This window comes from Typopeltis vanoorti, chromosome 6, assembly GCF_054136105.1.
Source record: "Typopeltis vanoorti isolate ZY-2024b chromosome 6, IOZ_Tvanoo_1.0, whole genome shotgun sequence".
NCBI classification, from domain to species: domain Eukaryota; kingdom Metazoa; phylum Arthropoda; class Arachnida; order Uropygi; family Thelyphonidae; genus Typopeltis; species Typopeltis vanoorti.
The window spans coordinates 64,204,791-64,228,185 of NC_143554.1; the positions used below are offsets into that span (position 1 = coordinate 64,204,791).

The 23,395-nt window shown below is 35.8% G+C and overlaps 1 protein-coding gene across 2 annotated transcripts in view; it reads left to right on the plus strand.

Annotated features, from left to right (window-relative positions):
- The window catches only part of LOC150105499 (prostatic acid phosphatase-like), a 381,909-nt gene that overhangs the window by 103,774 nt on the left and 254,740 nt on the right, over window positions 1–23,395 (plus strand). For both annotated transcript variants that reach the window (XM_090394218.1, XM_090394219.1), the window contains exon 4: window positions 6,373–6,525. In XM_090394218.1, coding sequence (XP_090250344.1) covers window positions 6,373–6,525 — 153 coding nt within the window. The remainder of the gene's footprint in view (window positions 1–6,372; window positions 6,526–23,395) is intronic.

A 23,395-nucleotide genomic window follows, 5' to 3' on the forward strand; every position in this document is an offset into this window, starting at 1 on the left:
GGTGATACTGAAGTGGAAGCAATGGAGAAGTCATATTTACCTATACGAGTTGCCAAAAGGTGTCTTGCGGAGTGATGAGCACTTGGTCCACCTTTACCACGAGTTTCCTCAGTCCTGTTTGCTTACACTTGGATTAAAGTAAATTTATTATAGTCTAACCAAGGGGGGGGGGGAACTTCCAGTATCTTTCTCTAAATCCAGAGTAATTTAATAATAAGGTGAGACACCTTTTGGCAAGTCGTATAGGTAAATATGACTTAGTATCACCACCTCTGGGTCTGGCTTCCACTGCCGAGACCTCAATGAAGGTCAAAACTGGTCTGAGTAGTCCTTCCTTTAATGCATAGCATTATAGATGTCCACAAGGAGATGTACTTTGCATTATGGAGATACTAAAACAAGGAGTGATGAGAGCTTGGTCCCTCTTTACCACAAGTTGCCTCAGTCCTGAAGATACTTCAGGTGCAAACTTTGTTTGCTTACACTTGGATAAAGGATTAAACTAAATATTATTACACTAATTATTACTAATAATTATTAATTATTACACCAATAGTAGATTGATGGGTAGCTATTTCATCAAGTCCTCTACTTCACCTTTTTTATGTATCAGATTTAGGGTGGCCCTTCTTCCATGTTCTTAGTACATCATTTTTCTTCAGATAAAGTAAATAGTTTTCTTAGGATTTTGTAGATCGTTTCCCCACCCTGCTTTTAGAAGTTCAGCTATAACTCCATCCTCACCCGCAGCTTTTCCATTTTGCAAGCTTTGGATGCTCCACATAACTTCTGGTAGAATCTGTGACACTTCAGTTATTTCATAGTTGCCTTCTTCATTTAATTCATTATCCTGATATAATACTCAGTAAAATTCTGTAATTCTTTTTGCTGTAGCATATCTATCTCTGGTTAGATATGCTACAGCAAAAAGATGTCCCATCTTTTTGCTGTAGCATATGTCCTATCATGTTGTTTGACTGCAACCATCTGTTCATTGCTTTTCATCAATTGCTGCTTGGTTTTTTGAGGCTATGGTTGTTTTCAATGGTTGTTGTATGAATTTGCAATTGAATTTTCTTATTTCTTCTGTGATATATTTTCAGATTGTTTTGCACAATTCACTGTATTCAATTTTATTCTGTAGGTTATTTGATTGTTTCATTTCTTCATAAGCTGTTTCTTCTTCTTATTATTATCATCACCACCCAAGACCCCATGGAGTCAAAGACTAATCTAGGAGGTCCTTTTATCATACACACAGCTTATCATACCATGGCATTCCAATCATTCACAACTCTGCATGCAAAAAACTTGCTTCTCACTTCCTTGCTCACACCCTCTTTATACAGTTTCCAGGGATGACCTCTGGTTCTCCCCTGATCTCTCACAGTTTTCTGTACAACCTCTCCAACTTTGAACCTATAACAACCCCTTACTAACTTGTAGGTCTCTATCATATCTTCCCTCTTCCTCCTATCCACTAGACTCTGTAAATTGCATCTTCTCAATTTTTCCTCATATTCGACATTCCAGAGGTCAGAAACTATCTTAGTCAGTCGCCTTTCTAACATCTCTTCGTCCTTTTGAAAACCAGGTGACCAAATCTGGGCACAGTAGTCCATGTATGGCGTAATCAAACCTTATACAATGGAACAAGAATGTTCCCTACTTCTACAAGTCAGCATCTTCCGCATCATTCCCAGAAGTCTTTGTGTTGTCTTCACAATTTTGGTGACTTGTCCCCTAAATTTTAGATCCTTATCCACTATCACCCTAAGATCTATTTCCTTCACCTCCAACAATATATCCCCACCAAGCATAAATTCTGCATTCCCATCTTTGTTTCCCAAATTTAAAACCTTACATTTTGCAACATTGAACTTGCATCCCCATTCCTATACCCAATCACTCAATTTATTCAAGTCTTCTTGTAAGGGCATGGCATCTTTTCTACTCTTCATAGTTCGTCCTCCCAATTTTGTATCATCTGCAATCATCTGAATATCTCCATCCAAATCTTTGCCAATATCATTAATATACAAGTTAAACAGTAATGTCCCTAAAACAGATCCCCTGAGACACACCACTAGTGACCTTCCTTTTCCAAGATATTGCTCCCCCATACACAGCTTGCTGATACCTATCAGATAGTCTGTCTCCGATCTAATGCACTAACATAATATCCAACCCCATCCGCTCTAGTTTGACTATCAACTTATCATGCAGTAATCTATCAAAGGCCTTTGCGAGATCTAAGTATATTTCTGTGTATCCCTCTCCTCTGTCCAAGGATGCAGTCACCTTATTGTAATAAGTACAGGGTGTTCGGGATAAATTTGACATATTTATAATTAATTATATTTTTCCGTAAGTTACATGTATTAACACACACTTCTCTTCATTTAAAAGTTTGGACCTTTCTTCATTCATATACAAGATGTCAGAAAGGATGGATAGCTGGAACCCACCTGAATCATGGAAGAGAATAACTTGTATCATGATGATTCGTGCCCGCCATCAAAATAAGGATATTACGACTGCTGCCCAATGCTCCCTGAATACAGTAAAAACAATCAGGCATGAACTAGAGACTTGCAATGGTGACTACGAGGATGTAGCAAGAAGAAAGATCCCTAGCAGACGATCTGATTGCGTTCGTACAGCAGAATTCCTCGCAAATCTGCAGGAACAGGTGTTGAAGAACCCTGGCATTGGAATTCGGGCTTTGTTCGTGGAGTTGCTAACTGTAGTCAAGCCCTGGATAACAAGGGTAGCCAATGGTAGGCCGTATGTATGGCAGCAGGATTCGGCCCCTTGCCACACCTCTGGGAAAAGTCAAAAATGGTTGTCTGAAAATTTCTACGACTTCACCAGTCCAAATGTTTGGCCTCCAAACTCCCCAGACCTTAACCCCATGGATTATTTTGTATGGGGCGCAGTTGAAAAAGACACCAATCGCACTTCCAGTAATACAAAAGCCCAGTTAATGGATAAAATTAAAACAGTTTTTGCGGCCCTTCCCAGGGAGACTGTAGCATCAGCTTGTTCGAGGTTCCGAAGCAGAACTGAAGCTGTGATCGATGCTAATGGTGGTTATTTTGAGTAAATCTTGTTGATAGTATTGTAATTAACTCTGCCTGTAATGTTTTTTTGTCAATTCATTAAATTTAATAGATACAAAGAAGATTTTCTTTTTCCTTACGAAACTGTCAAATTTATCCCGAACACCCTGTAAGTAGATTACTAAAACATCACCTCCCTTTAGCAAATACATGCTGTCCATCAAAGATAACACCATTGTTGTCAACCCAATTCTGGGTCCTAGTTCTCATAGGCTTCTCCAGCAATATACAGATAGGCATATAATTTGATGCTTGAGTTCTATTATGTCCCTTATGAAGCGGCACAATCTTGCCTTCCTTCCACTCCTTAGGAACTTGACCCAGTGCAAGACTCATATTAAAAAAATATGTCAAGGCAGTTGTCAACTCCCTGGAACATTCCTTTAGAATATGTAGTGATATATTATCAAGTCTCACAGCCTTATTAACATCTAGTTTGCTCAACTTCCCGATACACTTCTTGCTCACTTACAGTCAGTCTCTCTTTCTTTCTCTCTCTCTCTCTCTCTCTCTCCCCCATCATCAACTGCTCTCAATCTCTCCATGAAGTCACATTCGTAAGATTGAAAGACCTTTATGAACTGCTCATTAAGTATCTCCACCACACATTCCACAACAGCTGTCTTTATACCATTTTCTCCGATCAATGTCATCCTTCCATAATTTTTTTTTTTTTTGCTGGCTTCATATTGAAAGAATTCCCTAGGATTCTTTTTGGCTTCATTAGCTAACTGCTGCCCATACCTCACTTTTGTTACCCTTATCAACCAAGTCATCTGCTTTGCCTGGTCTTTGTAATCCTCATGGAGTTGGTTATTACCACTTCTCTTATGCTGCTTCCACAATGCCCTTTTTCCTCTGTATCGCATGCTTAATCTCTTTATTCATCCATTTCACACCTACCTTATTTAATCTTCTGAATTTGGAATACATTTTAACACTGTTTCTGCTAGATAGTTCTTGAAAATCCCCCAAGCTGCATTGATCTCTTTTCCAGCTAACTCCTCTTCCATGCTACACCCACAAGCTGTATCCCGAGCTCTTTATAATCCCCCCCCCCCCCTTGTAATTTCACGTATACCCTTTTCTCACAGAGGTCCTCACAATGCTGGCAACCACCTAATTAATCACTTCATGGTCGCTCTCACCAGTTGGTGGGGTTTGTTTCTTCAGAAATTGTGTCTTGTTTCTGTTCTGTGGTAACAGTTATTTCATGTGAGCATTATAAGAGGTTTTGGGTAATAATGTCATTACTTTCTCATGGATCAGCATTGTCATCTATAATAAGATTTTTAAATCTATTGTTTAGTTCATGTTGGAATATATCTTTTTTAATGTTGAGTTTGTGTATAGTTTTGATCTTTGAAACATTTTTCCTTTCTTTTCCTGGTAGTTTATCTGAATCTTACTGCATACCATACAATAGTCACTTCCAATGTTGAAGGTGTTTATAACAGAACACTCCTAAAAGATGTTTTTCATTTTGCTGAGGATAAAGTCGATTTCACTAGTTTTTCCATTTGGATTTTTCCATATCTACTTCCTGTGTGTGAAAAAAAAGAATTCATGTTGTATGGTCCTGGCTATGATGTAGTCTTGGCCTGGATGGCCAAGTGGTTAGCATATCTGGTCTCCAGCCAAAAGGCTGCGCGTTCGAATTCTGCCATGGGCATGGATGTTTGTGATTGTCTGTAAAAATACTAGTGGTGGTGATTGGCAATATATGGTGTTGGTGTAATTATGGTTCATTGGTGGAGACAGAGAGTTGAAGAATAGGTGCCCTCCCTCGATGAATCTTTGGATTCCCTGGAGGTGTCAGGTAATAATTATAATGGTTCTGTTTTTTTTTTTTTTTTTCTGCAAATTCTATTAGCCTTGCTCCTCTATTATCTCTCATGCCATATCCAAAGTTTCCCATCGAGCTTTCATTTGATTGTTGTATACCATTCTAGCATTAAAGTCTCCCATTACAATTCTGAATTTTCCTGTATTGTAAAGTTGGGATACATCGTGATAGAAATCTTCAATTTCTTCATCAGTATGGCTTATTTTTGGTGCAAGACTTGGATGATCTTAAGAGTGTATCTTTTTGAGATTTGGACAACAATACATGCTATTCGATCAGATGTACTGTTAAATTCTAAATGTCGTTCTTCAATTTTTTGTTGATCATGAATTCAACTCAACTGATTCTTTCGTTCTCTTTGCCTTAATACGGTATGTCTCCATTTTTTAATTGAAGAATTTCTTCACTATTACATCTAACGTCACACAATCTGAGAATGTCTCATTTTAGTTGCTTTAACTCTAGCCATCCTCACTCCTCGGGGTCCTACAATTTAATTCCAAGGTCTAGTTTCCAATGGCACTGTGATCTGGTTATCCAGGAATTCTTAGCACCTTCTGCCTTCATGCCTACCTTTAACTGCTGACAGCAGCAGGCAGTTAAAGGCAGCAACAATCTGGCCTCTGGGGAATGAGGGCCATTTTATTTCTGTTTGATTCATCTTGGAAGATTGGGCCATAATTCACCACATTGGCCCACTGCAGGTCAGTGAATAGCAATATTTTTATATGGGATCACCAGTCCCAGAACCACTGTTCCACGGTTCTTTATTCAATATATTCAGAGATGCTCTGATATCCAGCAAATGTAGTCAGCCCCCCCCCCCCATCTGCCACTTAGGGGACATGCTTGATAGCTAGTGGGAGCTCCAAGATGTGTATATATTCAATAAAAAAAAAATATTTGAATGTAGATAGTGACAGGTGCACTATACAAGTAACTGTGTGTTATGGGAAATGTTGTTCCAGTAAGTTATACAAAATAAAAATGTAATTTATGGAAATATGACCAAGGGTTTTCTGGCTCTTTGATAAAATGACATATTTCAAAGCATCAAGCCCCATTTACAAATGGCCAACCAATTTTATATGCATAAGCATGTTCATCATCTGGCTTTCCATTGAAAAAGTAATATTCTGGTTATAAGAAATAGGTGAAAATTTAAGTATTTGATAAAGTTTATTATTGAAGAAGGCTCAAATAGTACTTTAGTCCTAAAGAAAATGTGCAGTTTTAACATTTTTTCATAAACCTCATTTATCATCACTAAATATATGAATGTATGAAGAGCTAATGGGATGTAATATCCCTTAATTTAAATAAAGAACCTTATTTATCATTTTTTAAAAAGATATAAACTTTTCCCAGAAATATCTGTAAAAGGTTATAATAATCTCTTTAAAGGTCTATGCACGTAGTTCTGATGTTGATAGATGTATAGAAAGTGCACAAGTTAACTTAGCTGGGATGTATCCTCCAGTTGGGCAGTGGATCTGGAGCCCTGAATTGAATTGGCAGCCAATTGCAGTTCATGCCATTCCTGAATCAGATGATAAGGTTAAATTTTATATATAAAAGATCTCTTTCTTTTGTAGGATATTTTTCTTTTTAATATAAAACAATTGATTATATACTATAGTTATATAATTTAAGTTTTTATAATTCCTGTTACTGATATAATCAGTGACAGGAAGTTTTTCAACTTACATAGGAAATTATAACAGACAATAAATTCTTTGATTCTTTTACCAAGTGTAAAAGAGTATACAGAAGTCGACTTTAATTTACTTCACTATCCTATAATGCACAGCACTCATCCTTTCAGACATGTATATTGCTATGCATTATGAGGAAGTTGACCACCCAGACTGGTTTCAACCTTTATTGAGATCTCATCTGCTAGAAGCTAAATGCAGGAAGATACTGCGGTGAAATTAATAGTGAAGTGAATCAAAGTGAATCAAAAGATACTTCACCTGCAGACTTTATTCGTTTATGTTTCAGTGGAGGATTAAAACAAGAATAAAATTTTATGTATACTGTAATTTACTTTGTAACCAAGTGGAAGAACTTCTCATGACTCCTCTGATCTGGAGTAGTGCAGCAATATGACCATTCACAATTATACTACTTTATCCAGAAAATGTATAATTTCTGCAGTCATTTCACTTCAGGTTCTTTCTGGATAAAGAACTCCCACTGAGTGAGACCTCAGTTAAGGTTATGGATTGTGATCCTTCCCATAATGCATAGCAATAACATATCAAAGATGTTGTGCGTTATAGGTTACTGAGGCTTCATATTGATATGAAGTCAACAACCTCAATATATAAGTAGTTGAGTTGCAAAGATACTGTTTGTGCAAAGTTCATTTTTTTTGGGTAAAAGATTAAAACAAAAATACAATTTCTTGTCTATTATATTTACATTGGTAGCATATCTGTTATATTGTTCTAAACTCATTCACAGTTTAATCTCATTCATAATCTTAGCAGTGTATTCTGCTCACCTACCTTTTTTCCATACAAAAAAAAATGCTCTTTTATTTGTTCACCACACTTATTACTTTGTGATATTTTCTCATCATCTTATGAAGAGCACTCAGATGTCTACTGTTGGCTTATTCCATTCACTTATTACATGACATGAGAATAACCTGGACTTTACGCACTTCCTGACCACACCCTTATTTGGCTTTCACAGATGAGACTTTCTCTCCCACACACGCATATTTGCATGAGCTGCAAAATTTCTCTTGTATCTACCTTATAAGATCATCTTACCAACATTAATACTCCTATCATATCTCTTTTCCTAATATTTATCAAAATTTGAACACCACATTCCTTCAGTTCAACCCATGATACATTAGTACTGTGGATGAGCAGAAAATTGGAAGAAAGAAGAAACTTGTTAACATTGGGTTTAAAGATCCATACACTGCGCAGATCTTTAAACCCAATAAAAATAAACCCAGAAATGCATGATAGGGAAGAAGGTATGATGAGCTGTGTGTGTGTGACAAAAGGGACCTCTTAGATGAGTGTATGACTCCATGTGGGCTTAGGATAATAAGAATAATGATAATACTTTACTTAACATAACCATTTCTTGAAAGTTTTTTACCTTGGGTGTAATATATGTTAAAGATACCAAGAAATTTTATATACTTGAAATTGTTATAATTCTTGACCACAGATTAATGAATAACTAACTCTTATTTAGAAGTATTGGTCAAGTGGTAATAAACTATTTAATAACCAACTAGTTTTGCCGGCTATTGCTATCAGCATCTTCAGGGTACAAATAAGGTAGGCAAAGTAAATTACAAGCTAGATGTTAACTGACAATTCTAATTCATTAACAAAATAGTACTGAGCATGAAACAATACACGTGTCGCAGATACGTGATTTACTTGTTGAGAAACATTTTGTAGTTGGTGCTGAAGTTCATATCATGTGTGTTTAGTGATCTGATTAAGGTCTTCCATATATCAGGTAGGATTAAACCTTGATTTTCCTGTTGAGGTTTTTTGTGGAATGGGTGACTGTAGCTGCTTCTTTGAAGATTCTGGAACGGTAGTTTTCTTTTATATAAGGCATATAACTTTTATTCCATTCAATAATGTAGTTGGTTGTAGAGAAGATATATCTTGTCTGTTATTCCTTACATAACCGATGTGTTCCCTTTGTCTCATTTCGAAGCTTCTAGACGTCTGACCAATGTAACTAAGACCACAGGAACAAGGACTGTTGTAAACTCCAGCATACTTGTAGAAAGGATGGAAGTCTTTCGGTGATCTTAGAAATTTCTGAATAGTTTCAATTGGCTTGAAGGTCACTCTAATATTGTGTGGTTTTTAGGAGGAGAGCCAATTTTTTGGAAATGCTACCAACGTATGGAATAGTTATAGTGGTGATATATTGGGTGACATCACGTTGTCTTTGTGGTATGTCAGAGAAGAGAATCTTGTATATGAGTCTTCTAGGGTAGCCATTTAAGGATATGTCGTTGGATATTGTATTCAATTCTTCTTGTAGATCATTTTGGTCCGTAGTAAATTGTATAGCTCTTTTCTTTAGCATATGAATAATGCTAAGTTTTTGGGAGATGTGGTGTGATGAGCTGAAGTGTAGATAACATCCACTATTTGTAGGTTTTCTATAAAGAGATAAATTGATGCTGTTATTTTCTTGTTTCTTTATTATGATGTCCAGGAATGGTAGTTGTTTGTCCTTTTCAAGTTTTAGTGTGAATTTGATAGTATGGTGGAACGAATTGATTTTGTTTAGGTATTCCAATAGCTCTTCCTTTTTGTGGTTTCACATGATAAAGATGTCATCTACATATCTAAACCATGCTGTAGATTTTGGGTTAATCTGAGATAAGATTTTAGTTTCAAGATCTTCCATAAATAGTCAGCACAAGAGGGTGAGAGGGGACTACCCATGGCCAATCCAGTTAATTGTTTGTAAATGGTTTTCTTCCATACAAAATAGTTAGAAGTTAAACAGTGACTAAACAACAAAGTGATGTCTTGTGGGAATGAGAACAAATTTTATACTTGGTTTTAATCCTTCTCCCAAGTAAGCAAAACAAAGTTTTGTGCATGAAATATATTCATGTCTGAGCTACTTGTATATAGAGACTGATGACTTCATATCACTTGCCTTAGTCCCATAATGCAAAGCACACCCCCTTTCAGGCATGTATAATGCAATGCATAATGGGAAGGGGCTACTATCCAGATCGTTTAGAGGGTGTGCTTTACATTATGGGATACATACTAAGGCAAGTGATATGAAGTCATCAGCCTCTATATACAAGTAGCTCAGATGTGAATATATTTCACATGCAAAACTTTGTTTTGCTTACTTGGGGAAAGGATTAAAACCAAGTATAAAATTTCTTAAAACATAATAAAATGTTCAATATATTAGATAAATTAGACAGAAGATCATGTACTTAAGATTATAAAAATGATTTACACCAAACAGAAAATGCAGTTGTTTAACAATAAGACTTCTGTAGTGAAAATAAAAAGAGGAGTTAGACAAGGTTGTATCCTTTCACCAAATCTATTTAATATTTATAGTGAGACAGTGATGAAAAAGATTGAAAAACACAAAATAGGAATTAGTATCAATGGTATAAAATACAACAATAATCTTAGATATGCTGATGATACCATTCTAATAGCAGAAAACAGAAACAAATTAATCAAATTAATGCAGCTACTAATTGAAGAAGGTAAAGAATTTGGATTAGATATAAATGCAAAAAAGACCAAATTTATGAAAATCTCAAAAGAAAGCAGATCCGAGCCAGAAATATTCATAAACAGTATGAAAATTGAACATACAACAGAATACAAATATTTAGGCACCTACTTTACTGCAGATGGAAAGTAAGAAGAAATAAAAATAAGAACAGCCATAGCTAAAGATGCATTCTGGAAAAATAAAGATCTGCTCAGAAGTTCTGTGAGTATTGAGACAAAGAAAAGAATAATAAGAACATTAGTGTGGCCAATTTTCACATATGGAAGTGAGACCTGGATATTCAAGAAGAGAATAAGACAACAGATAATGGCCTTTGAAATGTGGTGCTATAGGAGAGCTTTGAAAATCCCATGTCCTACAGAGAATGAGAACACAGAGATCTTTATTACAGGAAATGATCCAGAGAAAGATGAAATTGGCAGGACATGTACTGAGAGGTTCAGCAGGACAGAGGATACTAACAGTTTTAGAAGGAAAAATTATGGGAAAAGGATCAAGAGGCAAAAAATGAAGGACATGGTTTGATGATATAAGATCATGGACAGGATCACGTGGCTATGCAGAAACAAAAAGGAAAGCCACCAACAGAGAGAACTGGAAGGGACATGGTGCTGCACCCTCTCACTGAGGAAGCTACATGATGATGATAAAATTTCTTGGTATCTTTAACATAACCATTTCTTGTTTATTTTGTGAGATTGTTTGCTTAGATTCTTTGAAACTTACTTGCAAAAAGCAATGCTAATTCTAAGTAATTAAAAGGTTACAAAATGGCAAGAAAATAATATCAGAACTGTACAAACAAATGGAAGAATCCTATCACCTTTTTCCTAGCCAACTATTACCTGGAAGATTTTTTTAATTAAAACAAATAAGCATTTAAATAAAAATTAAGACAGTGGAATGCTGAACTTTAGAAATTGAATTGCATTACACTTTTGCTGAGATATTGAGAGTATCTTTAATATGAATTAAAAAAAAGTAATGAGGTACAAAGTAATATAAATGAAGAATCAAAATGGGAAAATGTCCTCATAACCTATCCTCATCACCATTAAAACCAGGCAACTAAATTTGTGTAATAATTCATCTCAGGCCTGATCAAGACCTTATACAATGGAACCATAACCTTTTTATTTCTGCACATCAAAATCTTCTGCATCGTTACCATAATCTGATGTGACAACTTCACAACTTGTGTAATGTGACTCCTGAATTTCAGATACTCGTTTACCACCACTCCCTGGTCTCTCATCTTCTCTACCTCCTTCAAATTTTCCCCATCATGTATCCCATCATTATATTCTCTCCAGTTTTGCATCATCTGCACACACAATTACATATCTCCAAACCCATCCCGATATCATTAATATACAAGTTGAACAATAATGGTCTCATGCTCCCAAATGTACCCCTTGAAGCATACCAGTGACTTTCCTCTTTTGGGATACTGCACCCTCATATACATCTTGCTAATACCTATCCACTAATTAGTCTGTTATCCAATCCCATATCTCAGAAAGCTTTGGCAAAATCTAATTATGCCACTGTATATGCATCTTCCCTGACCAGTGCGCATTCATTACCTTGTTATAGTACATTAGCAGATTTGTAAAACATGACTTCCCTTTAACAAACTCATGTTGAAAATTATAAAGAATTCTGCTTTTACTGACTGATTTACAGATTTACATATTTACAGATTAGTCTGTAATTTGTTGCCACAGCCTTATCATACCTTTGTGCAGTGAAACAATTTTAGACAATTATCAAGGATTTAGATCAAAATCCTTGATAAACAATGTGGCTGTTGAATGAATTTATTGTGAAGTAGTTACATGAATTCATTCAACATTAGGGCATTCACTACCCTCAATTCAGAATGCAACATGCCTTTAAGGATACACTAAAAAGTGCATGTAAAACTGGGCTAAAGGCTGTATCTGTAAGTTTATGTTCTCAAATTGACATATTATTCCAAAATCCACCACAGTGTATTGAGCTGAATGGAGTTCATTTACAATGTAAAATGTAAGAATTGAGCACACTGCACTCTGTCACTTATAATAAGGAATGCTGTGTGGAGTTTATGGACATATTAGGCTTCTGGATTCAAGACATCATAGACCATTGAGGAGAACCATGAATAGTCTTCCAGTCTCTATACTTGGGTAGCTAGCTTTCTAAGCTTGTGCAATAGTGGATGGCTCCCTCTCTTTGAACTTGTTTGTCAATCCAGGAATTCCTCAGGGATATTGCATACCCTCTTTCACCAATATGACCTATGGTCACTTAAATGACCTCTCACTGATCAGTAATCCTATTCATAGTTTTGCTGATCATACACTCCATTCTTCTCTACTCATTTGACAAGCCTTACCGTGCACAACCATTTTAAACTGCAAAATCTATTACAATCAGCCCCTTAAACACCAATTTCCACTTCATTCTTCAGTGGGATTAGAATAACCTAGTCACTTTCAGTCTATTAAAATGCCGTCTTTCCTCATTTCTTGCATAAAGGATCTTAACTCACATAATAAAATATAGAGCCAAAATGCTTCACTCTGGCATATGAAAGATGGGATGATATTATGAATCCTTACTTTCAGTAATACATAAATCACCTGATGGGATCAGATTTCAACTCTTAGATTGACCTTTACCCTGTAGCCTTTCCTGACATAAGCATATCACATCAGTAACTTCCTCACTTCTAAAAAAATCGGCATCTCTTAAACATGATGAAACTACTTTAAGTATGGTTAAAAGTTAACTTTTAACAATGCTTCAAGTGATTTAAACATTTTAAACTGTGTTTACCTGCTGAATTCGTGATTCTCTTGAATAGTCTATGAACTAGAAGCCTGTAAACATTAAGCTTCTAGTTCCGCCTAGTATCATAATAAGTTATGAGTGATTGAAAAGTCTCTTACTTATATTCTGCATTGCAAATGAAGCCCAATCAGTTCAGGACTTCATGACTAATTTTGCAATAATATGTTAATTCAAGACACTATTTTCATTCATTCAGTTACTAACTCTGTACAGTATAATAGATTTAGTTTAATCCTTTATCCCAGTGAGAGCAAACAAAGTTTGCGCCTGAAAATATCTTCAGGACTAAATATAGTGTTGTACTATCTTATCCAGTAAGTAGTGCAACACCAAGGCAACTCGTGGCAAAGGCGGAGCAAGCTACCAGGCACTTCTAACCCAGTATCTCCCATAATGCAAAACACATTTCCTATGTGGATATGTATATGTATACTGTTATGCATTAAAGGGATTGGCCATCTACCCAGACTAGTTTCAACCTTTATTGAGGTCTCTTCAGTGGGAGCCAGGCCCAGAGCTGGAGATACCAGGCAGAAGCAGTAGCAAGTCATCTGTGCCTATGGGAGTTGCCAAAAGGTTTATCACCTTTTTTAAAAATTACTCTGGATTTAGAGAAAGATGTTGAAAATTTATTTATCACTAGGTTAGACTATAATAGATTTAGTTTAATCCTTTATCCCAGTGAGAGCAAACAAAGTTTGCGCCTGAAAATATCTTCAGGACTAAATATAGTGTTGTACTATCTTATCCAGTAAGTAGTGCAACACCAAGGCAACTCGTGGCAAAGGTGGAGCAAGCTACCAGGCACTTCTAACCCAGTATCTCCCATAATGCAAAACACATTTCCTATGTGGATATGTATACTGTTATGCATTAAAGGGATTGGCCATCTACCCAGATTAGTTTCAACCTTTATTGAGGTCTCTTCAGTGGGAGCCAGGCCCAGAGCTGGAGATACCAGGCAGAAGCAGTAGCAAGTCATCTGTGCCTATGGTGTTGCACTACTTACTGGATAAGATAGTACAACACTATATTTAGTCCTGAAGATATTTTCAGGCGCAAACTTTGTTTGCTCTCACTGGGATAAAGGATTAAACTAAATCTATTATAGTCTAACCTAGTGATAAATAAATTTTCAACATCTTTCTCTAAATCCAGAGTAATTTTTAAAAAAGGTGATAAACCTTTTGGCAACTCCCATAGGCACAGATGACTTGCTACTGCTTCTGCCTGGTATCTCCAGCTCTGGGCCTGGCTCCCACTGAAGAGACCTCAATAAAGGTTGAAACTAGTCTGGGTAGATGGCCAATCCCTTTAATGCATAACAGTATACATATCCACATAGGAAATGTGTTTTGCATTATGGGAGATACTGGGTTAGAAGTGCCTGGTAGCTTGCTCCGCCTTTGCCACGAGTTGCCTTGGTGTTGCACTACTTACTGGATAAGATAGTACAACACTATATTTAGTCCTGAAGATATTTTCAGGCGCAAACTTTGTTTGCTCTCACTGGGATAAAGGATTAAACTAAATCTATTATAGTCTAACCTAGTGATAAATAAATTTTCAACTCTGTACAGATTCTCAAATCTATCCAACTTTAGAAAACTCTTTAGATATTTGGGATGGTGCTTCAAAAATCTTAAACATTTTTGATGCTGTTGGAGGATGATTTAATTGATTAGACAAACCTTCTTTCACTAACTTCAACCACTATCTCACATACACTCTGTCCTTTTCTATGGATATTGCCTACCAGACTACATTCATCATTACTGCACTTTCCATTGGGCTGTTAAAACCCCACACTGTACTAGTATGCTATAGGCTGTCTTCCATATGCATGATTGACATTAAAAAAATAAAAAAAAACACTACTGGTAGAAAAGCATTTTCTAGGATCATGACTCATTAAGTTGACATAAAGAATTCACTTTGTGTAAGTACTTTTTCATATACTTCCAAAATCAATCTTTGTATATTAGCAATCCCTCACTGTATGGGAATATTGTGGAATTGAAATGCATTGCCATTAAAATATAACATAATACAGTCAACTAAGTATAACTGACCACCTAAACTGTCCTATAGTAATAATGCTAATCTCCAAAGTTATCACAACCTATAAGTTGATAGTCAAACTTGAGTGGATGTGTTGGATATTAGATTAGTACATTGAAATGGAGATTGGCTATCTGATAGCTATCAGCAAGTTGTGTATGGGGTAGTAGTATCCCAGAAGAAAGTCATTGGTAGTGTGCCTCGAGGGTCTGTTTTAAAACTATGCTGAACAACAGCATAGTTTTATTGCTTCCACCTTTCCTTGCTGTTTTGTCAGATTTGAAGTGAACATGTGTTATCCACATTTCAACTAATTGCTTGTTGTTTATTGATTTTTATTACTGAAGGTTTTCCTCCTTCAACCAAGGCTCGGTATACCTTCAGAAGTGCTAAATGATACTTGGACAAAGTGTGTCATGAGTTAACCCCAGTATTTATATATTTTTCGAAAACGTTTTTTAATAATGGAAAAGTGGCTTAGAACTAGGACTTGGAAAAGAAGAGCAAATGAAACAGGTGATGCTAATCCTAATTGTAATACACGTGTTGTAACGGTGAGTAAATCTGATACTATTAAAGTAGAGGAAACAAACAGTTCGAAGAAAAAATTCAACAGGAAATATTACAGTTCATATTTGGGAATTCGGGTTTACTTGGCGTGGAGATGAAAGTAAACAGAAACCTCAATGTGTTTTGTGTTATGAAGTGTTGTCAAACGAATGCATGAAACCTGTGAAACCCTGACATTTAGAAACAAAACATTATGATGTAAAAAATAAGCAAATTTCAGTGACTCTTAGCGACATTAAATCACAGGAAAGATGTAATTTCGGCCATGGGTTCGATTAATAGCAAGACACTGGAAGCATCTATCTCTTAAGTTTGCACATAGTGAAAACAGGGAAACCTCATTCTATCAGGGAAAATTTATTACTTCCAGCAATAAAAGATGTGGTAAAAACTATGTTTGGCAACAAGTTACTAAAAGATGTTGATTTGACTCCTCTTTGAATGACATTGTAGGTCACAAATTAATGATATGGCAGGTGACGTAGAATCTCAGTTAATCAAAAGAGCTAAGAAGAGCCCTTATTATTACAAATAGACGAGACTACTGATTTACAGATGATGCACAGTTAATATGTTACGTGAGATATGCACATGAGAACAACATTCATGATGATATTCTGTTTTGTAGAACTTTGTCATCCTGAATAACTGGAGAAGAAATATTTCACACTCAATAATTACATAATACACAAAGGGATCCAGTGAGAAAAATGCATGGGCTTTTGTTCGGATGGAGCTCACAGCCCTTACAGGTGGGCATAGTTGGGGGTTGTTTCTATGGTCAAGGAAGTGGCTCCAGATATGAATTGGATATATTGTTTCATACATAGGGAAAGGTTGGCCTCCAAAGGAATGCCACCAGAATTTAAAACTGTGCTACACAATGTTGTAAAGCTAGTTAATTTTATTCAGGCTCAACTGCTAAATAACAAGATATTTTCAGTATTCTGTGAAGAAATGGTCAGTGAATATACAACTTTTTTATACAAGAATACAACTTTTGTGTCATTCTGAAATTCGCTGGATTTCCAGAGTGAAGTACAAAATAAACAAGCTTATTTCAATTAAGACATGAAGTTTTATTGTTTGTAAATGAACATAATTCTAATTTTGCATTACTCCTTGTTGACAAAGCATGGTTATCAACACTATCCTATCTTTCAGACATTTTTTTTCGAAATTAAATGAACTAAATCTCTCCCTTCAGGGTAATTCTTTAACTGTTCTTGATGCCTATGACAAAATAAACATTCAAGGAAAAAAACAACTGGTGTTGTGCATCAGTTATGTAAAAGACAGATAATTTGCATCTTTTCCAACATTGGAATCCTTTTTAGTAGAGAATGATCTTTTTTGTTGATTCTGAGTTTCTGGAAAGGGTTTGTGACCACCTCAAAACTCTGAAACAGAATTTTGAAACATATTTTCCAAATAACTTGTATAAGAAATTTCTGTGGGTTTGAGATTCATTTCAGGCTTATAGTCACAAGAACCACCTTTCGTTATCGAAAAAATTGAGCTTTCAAGTGACGATGGGCTTGAAATGCAATTCTGTGATCTTGATTTGGCTCGATTCTGGATCTTGCCTTCAGTGAGAAGTGAATTTCCCGAATTATCTGAAGAAGCACGGAAAATCGTCATGCAGTCTTCTGCAACCTATCTTTGTGAGAAAAGATTTTCATCACTCCTTCAAATAAAAACAAAATGCAGAAATCGTCTTAGTGTGTGTGTGCCGATCTTTGACTGAAGTTGACCAATATTGAACCAGATATCCAGCAACTCTGCAAAGGCCGAGAAGCTGAACAGTCTCATTAAAAGTAAGTAGTAACATAATTATATATTATTTATTTGGAGTACAGTTTCCGATTATTCTCATTACTGGTTTTGGAATTAATCCATTTCCAAAATCAGGGATGAAATGACAGTTACACAAAGCGATGTCACGGTGAGGCTCAGCTCTGCTGGCTAGGAAGATAGCTGTCCAGGTCCCGTTTAGCAAAGTTCCGTATCTCGTACGATCACTTGCAAAAATATGCGGCCGAGCACACCGAATCTGTCGCATGCAGACAACAACATACGTACGGTCATGGATTGTACAGAAACACACGTCACAACGTAATGAATACAAGCAGCACACAGGATGGATATAAATAAAACCATCACACGATTGATGAAACTGCCAGATTTAAGATGACTACTGTTGTGCCTCTGAATGAAACAGGACGGATATAATTAAAACCAAGTTAATAACACGATTAGTACAAATCAAATGCATACTCTATATACGACACATGGTCACTGGTGGGAAAATGCACCTGACCACGTGTAGGGCACTTTGCTATTGACATCGTGGGTTGAACTGTTTATAGATATCGGGAAGGATCTCACATAACAGAATGTCTTAATTTTTTTTTGTTGATCATGGAACTCCACAGGGAAATAAGGTGATTCATATTTGCTGGAAGTGTGTGTGTGTGTAGAAGGGGCGTGGGCATTAATGGCTTTGGGATGTTCTGAGTGAAAATTTTGGGTATATGCAGGGGATGGTTTGGATAGTACAAGGGATGTCATCCATGATGGAATCCATGGATGTGAAGTTCCTATTCAGTATTATGATGAATGGAGTAAGAGAAGAACAACATTTTTTCCTCGTCTCAGAAAGCACTTAGCAAATGGAACGGTTTATATGTGGCAAGTCTAATCAGAGAGTGCATGAAGATAAAAGTTGTTGTGGGGCTAGCTTCATGAGAATGGGCAGATGAATGGGGATAACGTATAAAATATAAAAATTGCTATGGGTAGATGAATGGGGATTAAAGATAAACATTGTGGGCAGATGAACAAAGGTATCAGCGGGACATTGCTGACATTCCCCATTCATTTGCCCATGGTACCAGTGGTGCTAAAAATGTTGTGGGGTGAGTTTAATGAGTGTGGGTAGATGAATGAGGATCACATATAAAATATAAAAGTTGCTGTGGGCAGATGAATGGGGGGTATCAGCGGGACTGCCTATTCATTTGCCCACAGCAAATCGGAAACTGATAACCTTTTATTTGTTTAATAAAAATTAAAACTTTGTTCAGTGAAGATACACTTTTAATCGTTTACATTAAAACATTGGAAACTTAATTATGTTTCCATATGTATTTGTAAATGTTTATGTATATGTAAATGTAATATGCAAATACTGTATGTAAATATGTAAATATAATATGTATATGTTGGAAATCCCCACATATATTTAAAAAAATTATATACCTTTAGTGGTCTGTAGGATTGTTTTTAGGCATTTTACTGGTCCCTGGGCTTAGAAAGGTTGAGAAATGCTGATGTAGAGGACGCTGGCCTGCAGAACTAAGGAGATGCTGGTTGTTTCACTGTATAAGGCCTTGATTAGGCCATATACGGGCTACTATGCACTGATTTGGTCATCTGGTTTTCATAAGAATGAAGATATATTGGAATGGGTCCAGAGACAATTGACTAAGGTAATTTCTGGTCTATGGAATGTTGAATATGAAGAAAGGTTGAGAAGGTGCAAGTTACAGAGTCTAGTGGATAGGAGAAGAGGGATGATATGATAGAGATGTACTACAAGTTAATAAGAGAATTTTTATGGGAGTAATGTTGAAAAGGTTTGTCATAAAATAGTAAGAGATGGGGAGAACAAGAGGTCCTCCCTTGGAAGCTGTATAAGAACAGTATGAGCAAGGTAAGGTAGTAAGAAGCAGGTTTTTTGCATGGAAATTTGTGAATGATTGGAATGCATTGCTTGAGAGTGTGGTGTCTGCGGAGAATTTGAATATATTTAAGGCATCATATGATGAGCCTTTGACTCCATGGGAGTTTGGGATAATCATAATAAAGGAAATATCCTTTAGCACATCTGTTATAACAAACTATTCCTTTGGGTTCATTTGAATTAGCTGTTGTGAGAGCTGACTGTAAAAAATTGTATTATAGTTCGGTAATAAAGTAACCAGAACACAAATTTTAAATATCATTCCACTTTCAGTTTGATATTTTATGGGGGGGGGGGTTATATTGTATATGAGTAACACATACAGCAGAAGGTTAAAGGTTAGTACAGCCATCCCTCGACTTGCGTTCATTTGAAGATATGTCCGTGATCCCATAATGGAATAAATAACATTTTCAACTATACTTTCGAACAGGACACAAGCAAGCATAAAATAAAAATATTTTTATTTAGCAAAATGCATCATGCAACAATGCAGTGGCAATAGCGCATTCAGTGGCAATCTCCCTCGGCAGTCAGCATGTGGCTTCAGCAGTTCCTCTGTTGATTTTGTGTTTGAAAAATAGATTATTTGTGTATTTATCGTTTAATATTTTGTAATATTTTGTGCAACATGCCCCCTACACACCCAATTAAAAAAAACCAAGATCCTATCGGTGATTGGAAAAGCTACTTCCATCATGCATAGAGGACCTGGACCAAACGTGCATACCCCCCCCCCCCTTAGCACTATGACCATAACCACAAAGGCACTAAGTCTCTTCAACATGTTGAAGGAGAAAGCAGGACCCAATTATGACTACAAATTCAACTCTTCTTCCAGTTGGTTCATGAGATTCAAGCAGCATTTTGCACTGGATAATGTGAAAATGTATGATGAATCTGCAAGTTATGACAAGAAGGCTGCCAAGAAATTTGTGGAGAAATTGGATAAAATTATACAGGAGAAAATTATTTGCCACAGCAAATATTTAATATGGATGAGACCTTGTTTAGGAAAAAATGCCCGAGCGGACATTCATCCACAAAAAGCTAAAATCTATGCCTGGTTTCAAAGTTCTTAAAGACTGTGTTATGATTCTGTTAGGGTATAATATGGCTGGATATAAACTGAAACCATTTGTGATATGGCACAGTGAGAATCCACAAGCCTTCAAAAATATTAGGAAGCATATTCTTCCAGTTCATTAGCGAAAATATATCAAGCCGTGGATGACTCAAAAATTGTTTGCGGATGCATTAATCAACTGTTATGTGAGCGAAATGGAGAGCTATTGTGTGAAAGAAAATACAGAATTTAAAATTTTATTAATTCTAGATAACGTTCGAGGTCATCCACCTTACGTCGATGATCTTAACCCCCAGATCAAGGTCATGTTTCTCCCTCCAAACACTACTCCATTGATCCAGCCGATGAATCAAGGAGTTATTGCAGTGTTTAAGGCTTATTATCTAAGGAGAACTTTTCACAAGCCATTTCTGCTATTGAAGGAAACGACCAGAAGCTCATGCAATTCTGGAAAGCATTCAATATTTATCATGCTATTAAAAATATTGCTGTAGTTTGGGACGAAGTGATATGTCAATGTATGAGTGGCATATAGAAAAAGATATTAAAAAGGTTTGTGCATAATTTTGAAAGTTTTGAAAAAAATGAAAGCCTTTGTAAATTGAGTGAAGAGATAGTGGGCCTAGTAAACAATCTGAATCTCGAAGTGAATGATGACGACATAGTTCACCTCATAGAAAGTGCCCCGAAGAATTGGTCAAACTAGAGAAACAACATGTTGCAAAAGAGGAAGAATGAGAAAAGAAGAGGAAAAAGAGAAACAACGAGAGGTTGTTAAACAGTTCACAGTGAAGGACCTTGCAGAAATGTTCTCTGCAGTTAGCGATGTTCTCAAAATGGTTGAAGACATGGCCCAATGTTGAATGCTAGTTATTAGTATAAAGGAAAGTACACGATGTATTTGCTCACTATAAACAAATTTATGATGAAAAGAAGAAGAGGAATAACCAAAACATAGGATAATTTCATCAAAAAAAACAAAAGTACCACACAAAGTGCCGCAGCCTGGTCCTTCACATAGGGAAGGTAATGAAGATGTGATTGTGGAGGAAGATTTGGTGATTTTTCTCCTGTTTTATAGTGGTAGTAATGCACAGTACAGTTTTATAATAAGGTTTAAAAATTAAAATGACAGTATACTTATTACTGTTAAGTCCCTAACCCTTATAACTCTGTTGATTTAATGTATCGACTTACATCCTACCTGATGGAATGGAACCCCAATGTAAGCTGAGGGATGACTGTAATTGACAACACACTGGTAAATAAGAGCAGAAAAGTTGATTTTAAATGAAAGGTGGAATCTCTCTTACTTTCGAAAAAATCAGGTCCCATAAAACTGATAAACAGTAGGGGAATGGAACTAACCTGCCAAACATCATAGCCAGAGTGGGATATAAGCCCATAGCTTTTATGCCAATATCTGCAGCATTTATGATTTAACAAAAATTCAGTAAGTTGATGAAATACTTTAAATTGGCAGAGATAAGCCATAATTTTAGTGCATGCGCTGATCTCTTAGTAGCAGAGAATACACCCTAGTCCCAGTGGTGTGTTGGTAAATTTTTAACAACCGACTCGCTTTATGTGATGGGGGTAGACCTATTCTAACCCCCCCTCAACTCAAAAAATAAATAATTATGTAACAGATATGTGCCTTTTCTCTTAAAAAATTCAAATCCTTTTTATCAAGATTTTTGTATCAAATAATTTAGAATTTTTCATAATGAAAGTCAAACTGATCACTATAAACAAAGAAATCATTTTTGGCATAAATACTGCATCAGCCTCAAAAAAAAAAGAATTGTCAATTTTTCTGTGTTAGGATGTCTGAAAATGAAACAAGACATTCTTGCTTGAGGCTAGTGCGATTTCTGGGAATCTTTCTCTCCTGTGTTTCTCAAAAGAGTAATCTAAGACTTTTGGCTTTTCTTCCAGCTAAGAGGATTATTGTCCAGCATTTCTAAGATGTATTTCAGAAATAGCAACCAGCAGCATTTTGTGTGGTATACAGTTTTATATATTGAAAATATAGCATAGTATTTCCAAATCTTTGAATAATTTCAGAAGACCGCTGAACAGCTGATTTCATATGCAAAGAAAGAGTACAGAATTTGAAGCTTCGAATATACAACAATATTATTGCTTTATTTCTTTTGTCAAAATGGTAAACTGAAAGCTTTCAAACCAGTAGAAATTTAAAGTAGTTATGTAACTGAGTTCCAGGAGAGGAGAGAGGGGGAGAGTTGCAGTAAAAGATATTAAAAATGAGCATAAATTTTGAATCATTCTATAAAGGATATTCTTCCTATTATATTTTCAACATATCTACAGTGGTTAAGCACTGGATATTATGGTAATGTGCATCCTACAAAAAAAAAAAAAAAAACTTGCAATTTTAAGCAAAAGAAGAATGGCGAAGTGTCTCTGATAAAATACCATTGTATATAAATCTTTGATACTAAAAAAGACACAATCGGAAACCGAGTAATGCAGTTTATATTCATTTGTTGTTCACAAAAAAAAAAATCGTTCTTAAAATTGAAATGTTACGATCCATATAAAGATATTTTGCAAAGAAAGAAAGCAAAATGTCATGTTTATTTCACTAAATGTTATTTTAAAATATAAATTTTGACAAAATATTTTAAACGTAAACAAACATTTGAAAATTCGTGAAAAATAATCGATATTGTCAGTGAAGTGAAGGAAATTTACTATTACTAAAATATATTCATTGCAAAGGCTGATCTGTAGTCATTTCAGGATTGATTATTTATTTTGGCAGATGTGAAACTTCTATTTTTGGAAAGAGACACAAGAAATAAATTGTGCAGCAAAAA